At 49.1% G+C, this 8,412-nt stretch overlaps 1 protein-coding gene across 1 annotated transcript; it reads left to right on the forward strand.

Annotated features, from left to right (window-relative positions):
* The first annotated feature begins 269 nt into the window (after positions 1-269).
* LOC141917133 (olfactory receptor 14A16-like) lies at positions 270-1,322 on the forward strand. Its single transcript, XM_074810225.1, has one exon. The coding sequence runs from the start codon at positions 360-362 to the stop codon at positions 1,320-1,322; it is 963 nt and encodes a 320-aa protein (XP_074666326.1). The 5' UTR covers positions 270-359.
* The last annotated feature ends 7,090 nt before the right edge of the window (positions 1,323-8,412 follow it).

Here is an 8,412-nt window from a genome sequence, read left to right on the forward strand (position 1 = left end):
ACATAAGAAATCCTTACAGCTCTGCTCTGCAGTTGGGTGAATAGGGGGGATAAATATTAATAAGTCTTTGATATCAAAAGTGGATTTGATCTGAGATGACCCCATGTTCCTATTTGCCTGCTCTTGTAGCATAGCACTGACTCCTCCAGAGCCCACAGCAGAGACCCCTGCTCCCTTGGGTACCCTCAGCCAGCTGGAACCAGAGCTCATGAGGTGGAACTGCCAAAGGTTTTGTGGAAGAGGTGAATCAGTTTGGAAGGTTTCTGCAAGAAGTGGAGTATCTTTTCTTCAGAGAAATCTGCCCTAACTTCTCACTGATTGTTCCAACATGTACAGGTCCCCATGTCCAGTAGAAACAAATGTCCAACAGCAGCTCCATCACTGAGTTCCTCCTCCTGGCATTTGCAGACACACAGGAGCTGCAGCTCTTGCACTTCTGGCTCTGCCTGGGCATCTACCTGGCTGCCCTCCTGGGCAACGGCCTCATCATCACCACCATCGCCTGTGACCACCACCTGCACACCCCCATGTACTTCTTCCTCCTCAACCTCTCCCTCCTCGACCTGGGCTCCATCTCCACCACTCTCCCCAAAGCCATGGACAATTCCCTCTGGGACAACAGGCACATCTCCTACTTGGGATGTGTGGAACAGATCTTCTTCTTCTATTTCTTTGCTACAGCAGAGTATTTCCTTCTCACCATCATGTCCTACGACCGCTACATTGCCATCTGCAAACCCCTGCACTACGGGACCCTCCTGGGCAGCAGAGCTTGTGTCCACATGGCAGCAGCTGCCTGGGGCACTGGGTTTCTCTGGGCTGTGCTGCACACGGCCAACACATTTTCACTACCACTCTGCCACGGCAACACCCTGGACCAGTTCTTCTGTGAAATCCCCCAGATCCTCAAGCTCTCCTGCTCACACTACTACATCAGGGAAGTTGGGCTTCTTGTGGTCACTGCCTGTTTATCATTTGGATGTTTTGTTTTCATTGTGGTGTCCTATGTGCAGATCTTCAGGGCTGTGCTGAGGATCCCCTCTGAGCAGGGACAGCACAAAGCCTTTTCCACGTGCCTCCCTCACCTGGCTGTAGTCTCACTGTTTATCAGCACTGCCATGTTTACCTACCTGAAACCCCCCTCCATCTCCTCCCCATCCCTGGACCTGGTGCTGTCATTTCTGTACTCAGTGGCGCCTCCAGCTGTGAACCCCCTCATCTACAGCATGAGGAACCAGGAGATCAAGGATGTCCTGAAGAAACTGATAACTAAATGTTATTCTGAAGCAATAAATTGCTCATCTTCTTTGTTAAAATTATAATATAACTCTGTACAGGCCCAGACTTTTGTCTGTTCTTTCTGTTGTTGGTGGTGATATTTTACTTCTAATGCTGTTGTCATCCCCTTTCTAATTCATTGTCTGCTTTTCTTTTCTGACTAATTGACTGGGTATAATGAGGAGTCATGATGTGTGTTTTAACATAATAAAGGGCCTGCAGTGACTTTTTCTTCTTCTGAGATCTTTCCTCTGAGATTTTATGGACCTGCAGGGACAATTCCTGTGTGCAGATGTGGATGGGAAGAGAGTCCCAGCATGGGAGCCCTGCCATGAGCACTTTGTCTTCCAGAGATGTTCTCTTTTCACTTCCACACACTCTTTCTCATCCCTTCAGTTTGGTGTAAGGCCTGAGTGCTCTGGCAGCTTGGTCACACTCCTGCTGCATGGCAGTCCTGTGACTGCAGGCAGGGACAGGCAATGGGCACTTCTGTGACAGAGCTGGCCTCCATAAAAGCAGTTCCATCATGAAAGAGGATCGGCTCAGGGTACTGCCTGAAGGCTGAGGTCTTCTTCCAAACCTGATCTCAAGAACATGGCCAAGAAAGTGTCCCGCAGATGAAAACGCCACTGAACAGGTGAACAGTGTGATTTGCAGGGTGGGAGCACACAGCAGTGTCCTCGCACAGCCAGGCCTCCTGGGAGAGACTTGAAGGACCAGGGTCTGGACTGTACCCGTGCTCACTGGACACACTGGGGAAGCTGCCTGTGCTGGTTTGGCTGGGAGAGAGTTAATTTTCTTCCTAGTAGCTGGTATGGGGCTGCGGTTTGGATTTGTGCTATAAACAGTGTTGTTAACGCAGGGCTGTTTTCGTTATTGCTGAGCAGGGCTTACACAGAGTCAAGGCCTTTTCTGCTCCTCACCCCACCCCACCAGTGAGCAGGCTGGGGGTGCACAAGGAGCTGGGAGGGGACACAGCTGGGACAGCTGACCCCGACTGACCAAAGGGATATACTATACCTTTTGACATCACGCTCAATAATACAAAGCTGGGGGAAGAAGGATGAACATGGGAACGTTTAGAGTTATGGCATTTTCCTTCCCAAGTCACCGTTACATATTGTGGAGCCCAGATGTTCTGGAGATGGCTGAGGCCCTGCCTGCAAATGGAAAGAAGTGAATGAATTCCATGTTTTCCTTTGTTTACCTGTGTGGCTTTTTCTTTACCTATTAAACTGTCTTTATCTCAACCTGCAATTTTTCTCAGTTCTACCCTTGTGATTCTCTCTGCCATTGCACCCAGGGGAGTGAGTGAGTGGCTGTGTGGGGCTCAGATGCCGGCTGGGGTTAAACCATGACAGTGACCCAGGGAAATCATCACGCTCTAGCCCTTCCCAAACACCCTTTGCAGCACTGGCCTCTCACCCCACACTGGGGAGGAACTTTTTCCCTCCATGGAGGTACATCAAATAAGTAGCTCAGAAGTCCATGTTTGCATTGTGAGGAGGAGATGTAAGCATGCACATCATGTGTGTGAAGTGAGAGAGCATGAATGCCATCAGCCATTCCTGGGGGTGCCATGAAGGTGTGGGGGACAAACAATGTCATGAGGTCACTTCACATTGACAGTAACGTCACCTGGGAAACCACCTGAATGCAGCGCTGGGAGGTGTTTCCTTGAACCAAGGGCCCTGAGTCCATTCCTCATGCCATGGGGCATCTCACACGAGTGCAGAGCAGGTTGATCACCACAGGGATGAGGGGTCACTCAGCCTCTGGTAGTGGCAGCAGGAGGCCAGAGAGACACTACGACTCCTGCAATGCACTGCCTCTGCATGTGCAAGAGAAGGACATGTGTCTCTGAATGCTCCTGTGTGTAAGATGAGTGCATGAGGCCAGCTGAGATGTGGACACCTGACAGAGCCCTGAGACTTCCCTATGTGACTCCAGGAACAACCCCCACTCTGGCAGTGAGACTCATCTCAGCTGCCTTGAACAAGCTCATTGCAAGTGCTCCTGTTCACTATGTCACCCTTGCCTGTGATTCTGGACTGAGCCCTCAAAAATATCAGAGGAATCAGAGAGTTTCTGGGGTCCATGGAAAAGGCAGACGTCAAACCCATCTTTAAGTACAGGAACGAGAATGGGAGAATTATAGGGGGAGAGTTATAAGCTGATCACCTTCTCTCCATCCCTGGGAAGGTGGTAGGGTACATCCTCCTGCAGCCATCTCCAGGTAGTTGAAGGACAAAAAAGGGATTGCTGAACCAAAACAGGCAGGGGACAGAAGGGCATGTTGTCCACATGGAATTTTGCAAGGCCTTTGACATGGTGTCCCGTGGTGTCCTTATAGCCAGGTTGGGGCTACCTGGGCTGAAGAAGTGGATGTTAGGGTGGGTGGAATGTTGTCTGGGTGATCAAGCCCAAATGTCATCAGTGGTACAAAGTCCTGTGTGCAGCCGGTCACTAGTGGCATCCCTCAGTGACCAGCACCTGGGCAAACACATTGAACATCTTTACCATCCCCCTGTATGATGTGACAGAGCGCACTTTCAGTTCCTTTGTGGGTGATGCAAAGCTGGACAGAGGCCTGGAACAACCTCACCTGGTTCACCCTGCCTTCAACTTGAAAGTCAGACAAGAGGTTGTTCAGGGCTCTCTTCAAACCTGAGTTACTATGTGATTCCATGAATCTTTCCCTTGATGAGGTTTCTGATGACAGAATAGGCTGAGGAAGAAGGAAATAAAAAAAGAGGCAGAAGAGGAGCTATAAAATGTGCAAACATAAGTACAGCAGTTCCTGTGAAGAATGTTTCTCCACTCAGACCGTTAGTAAGAAATATATTTGATAGATGTTAATAAACGAACAGATTTTGATCTGGTCAGGTTCTGGGCCATGAGGAGGGTGATGGGTGCATATGGTATTATGAGGTCAGTTGTGTCTCAGAATCTCACAATTCAGTAGGAAGCGTGTGGCTGTGAAGGGGACCGTGAGGTCAGTTCTGTCTCTGGAGGTGACAGCCCAGCAGCAGGTACACGGCTGGGAAAGTGCCTCTGCCAAAGTACCCATAGGCCTTACCCAGGAGAAGGGCTTGGACATGGGCTGTCATGTCCATTCCACCTGAGTACATGTGGGACAGCAGCAGGCACATGGCTTGGTCACGTCCATCCGAGAAGCTGAAAGGCCAGCAGCGGTCATGTGGTTTAGAAGATCCTGGTGCGGTTCCTGCTCTCTGGTCAGGTGAAAGGCCACAGGAAGGCCTTTGGGTTGGGTTCCCTGCTGGAAGGGCAGTTTCTGAGGTGGTAGAGCTTTCCCTGGTAGTGGGAAACATCAGTGAAGGTCGGGAAATGGTGGGGTGGGAGCAAGGCGGGGAAGGGAGATGGGTGCTCCAGCCTGCAGGGAGAGAGGGGCAGGAGTGGGACAGCGTAGAACAGCCTGCGGTGGGGATGGCAAAGGGCGCTGGCAAGGATGGAAGGTGCCAACAGAACCCAGGTCTTTGTCCCATCATGTCACCAATGAAGGTTTTAGATCACTAAAACTTGGGGAAAGGTATTAGCAAAAAGTGACTTTAATGTGAATTTGTAACAGTGTGACTTAATGAAATTTGATGGCAAGTTTCACTCTATTACTTACTACATGGAAGAAACACAGGAAGGAAAATTGCGGTAGAGTCGAGTTAGAATGATTTACACAGAGACCGAAGATGAAAAGGGCAAGGGAGACCGTCCCATTACGTCACGAGTTTCAGATCAGGCCCCCTTAATTTCTTAAGTCCTCCTCAGAGAGGAGTCTAGGTGCAGCTAGATCCAATCTTATCCCCAGACCCGGTTAAGGGTTTATGTCTAATGGAATTAATATCAAGAGTAAGGAAAATATCTTGTTTACTTTTTACACTAATTTTTTGGGTAATGAGTGATTATATATCCCACAAAATTTTGAGGTAGCAGAAAGTTAGGATGCATTAACACTGTGAAGGTAAACCACAAGATTAGGTTGAATGATTTCTGGCAATGCTTAATCACTGGCTGATTTAATAAAATTAATTATAATCAACATCATAAGTTTCCTGAATCAAATAGACACATACAAAAACATACATACACAGAGAGGTACAGAGTTTGACGTGTGATAGTAAATTACTGGTACCAAATAATCACTGAAACTTCATTTCATCATTTTTCAGCAGAGAATTTTTGAACCCTTTCTCTTTGTCAGTTTCTATCAGCAGATGATCTTGCAAATCTTCATGAAATCTCTTCTTTGAAATCTTCACAAAATCTGCCCTAAGAGGCATCCCAGCTCAGACGGTGATACTGGGACACAGCCTGTTGTGATCCCGTAGAGCTCAAAGGGTCACGCTTAGGGTCGCTATTTATAGGATCACGAGATGATTGACTTTGGTCAGTATTTTTTTCAGTTTGGTCACAATACTTCTCAGATAATTCTGGTACCTCTCAGAGCAGCTACAAGATGGTCTTCAGGGGTCCTTCCAATCCAAACGATTCTATGATCCTATGGACACCCTTGCTCCTCACCTCACCAACATTGTTTTTTCTCTCATTGGCCCCCTGGGACTTGCATCACTTTTCTTTATATCAGACTTCTCCACTGAAGCCCACACCTGACTGTGACAGCTTCTTTGCAGCAATTCCTACCTGCTTTCCTTAGAGCACTGGAGGTAATCAGGCACAGAAGGGATTTTTGGAAATTGGGAGAAAGAAAAAATAAAAAGCACATCACACTGGGGTCTTTACTCACTCCCTTAAGGATAGTCAGGGAACAGACCAACCATTTTCACAGTGTGCCTGAATACATCTTGTCTTCAACCACAACATCCTACAAGGACAATAATATCAAAGCTCAATTGAAGCTTGAACAGGAATTCAAGGGCACCAAGATGAGCTTTTGGTACTTCAGGAACAGCTGAAGAACAAACAGAGATACTGTGGGACCACTGCTGAGTTTAGAAAGAGCAGGTGTAGGTAGATCTGAGATGGTCTGTGTCCTCTTTGCCTCAGTTACCACCAGCGAGGTCCCCCAGGCCTTTGTGTTTTCAGTCAGGACTCAGGACAGGAAAAACCAGCGGTGGATGGGGATCAAGGCAGGGGTGACTGGAGCAAACTACACCCTTACCAGTCCATGGGAGCAGTGGGGCTGCACCCAAGGGTGCTGAGAGAGGTTTTCACCAGGACATGCTGGTCTGTTAGGATCCCAGTAAGAGAGGCACTCAGACTCTGTGAGGCATCATTTAAAATGCTGTTCGTTAGTGCTAACACCATAAGGAGAGAATCGTAGAGCTAATCTTATGTCCCTCGAGATGGTGGGAACCCCAGGGGATGTAGCGTTGAATGGGCTTCTGACCTACAAGCAGCATGCCATGCAGACCCCATCTGTCGATGAGAGTCTCCTGGTTTGGACATTCAAGCTACTCTGGGACGTTCTTAGAAGGAAACAACATTATTTATCATTTCTGCAGTCAAAGAGGAACAACGTTCTCATGAGAACTTCTTGCTGCACTGTGGGGTACAGGCACAGCCAGGCAGGTGGCATAAGGAGCAGTAGAGAGTGGGAGCTGCCTGCAGGCTCCTCTGTGACAAAGAGCTGCTGAGGTTGTCCTGTGGCCAAGGGACCCGTGCAGCACAGCACAGGCGTGAAGACCGCGCTGTACATGCAGCAGCACAGAGCAGCACAGCACTGACTGCTCAGGTTTCCCTGGGAGAAGGCTGGGCTCCACCCTGGTGCCCCAGCTGAGGTGCTGCGGCCCAAATGTGCACTGCCAGGAAGGGCTGTAGGTCCATTGCTTGTCACAGGACCATGATCTTTTTGGATTAACTGAGTAGCATAGCGTAGCATGGTTTAAGATAGAACAGAACAGAACAGAATAGTTCAGCTGGAAGAGACCTACAGTGACCACCTAGTTAAACTGCCTGACCACTTCAGGCTGACCATAAATTAAAACATGTTATTAAGGGCATTCTCCAATGACGGAATGTGGACACTGACCACTTCTAGGAAGCCCTTTCCAGTGTTTGACAATCTTCTCGGTATGCAAATCTCTCCTAATGTCAGGACCAAACATCCCGTGATGCAGCTTTGAACTATTCACATGCGTCTTGTCCCTGGGTCCAAGGAGAATAGATCAGCATGTCCCACTCCATTTCCCCTCCTCAGGAAGCTGTGGGACCGGATGGGTTACACCCAAGGGTGCTGAAAGAGTTGGCAGCTGGGCTCTCCAAGCCGCTTTCCATGATTTACCTGAAGTCATGGCTAACTGGGGAAGTCCCATTGGACTGGAGGGTGGCAAATGTGACACCCATCTACAAGAGAGGCAGAAAGGAGGATCCTGGAAACTATAGAGCTGTCAGTCTGACCTCGGTGCCAGGGAAGGTCATGGAGCAGGTCATCTCGAGTGCCATTAAAAGTCATATAATGGACAACCAGGGGATCCGGCCTAGTCAGCATGGGTTTATGAAAGGCAGGTCCTGCCTGACAAACCTCATCTCCTTCTATGACAAAATGACCCAGCTATTGGATGAGGGAAAGGCTGTGGATATTGTCTACCTGGATTTTCGAAAAGCATTCGACACAGTTCCCCATAGAATTCTCATAGAAAAACTGGGAGCCGATGGCCTGGAGGAGCGAACGGTCTGCTGTGTCAAGCACTGGCTGGATGGACAGTCCCAGAGAGTGGTGGTCAGTGGAGCTCAATCCAGCTGGCGGCCGGTCACAAGTGGTGTTCCTCAGGGCTCGGTGTTGGGACCATTTCTGTTCAACATCTTTATTGATGATCTCGATAAGGACACAGAGTGTATCATCAGTAAGTTCGCAGATGACACCAAGTTAAGCGGGAGTGTCGATCTGCATGAGGACAGGGAGGCTCTACAGAGAGACCTGGATAGGTTGGATCGGTGGCCAACGTCAGCGGGATGAGCTTCAACAAGGCCAAGTGCCAGGTCCTGCACTTGGGCCACAAAACCCCCTGCATGGCTACAGGCTTGGGGAGGTGTGGCTGGAGCTGTCTGGAAGAGAAGGATCTGGGGGTTCTAATTGACAAGCAGCTGAACATGAGCCAGCAGTGTGCCCAGGTGGCCAAGAAAGGCAACGGCATCCTGGCTTGGATTAGAAATAGTGTG

The sequence above is a fragment of the Strix aluco genome, chromosome 34 (assembly GCF_031877795.1).
Source record: "Strix aluco isolate bStrAlu1 chromosome 34, bStrAlu1.hap1, whole genome shotgun sequence".
Lineage (NCBI taxonomy): Eukaryota > Metazoa > Chordata > Aves > Strigiformes > Strigidae > Strix > Strix aluco.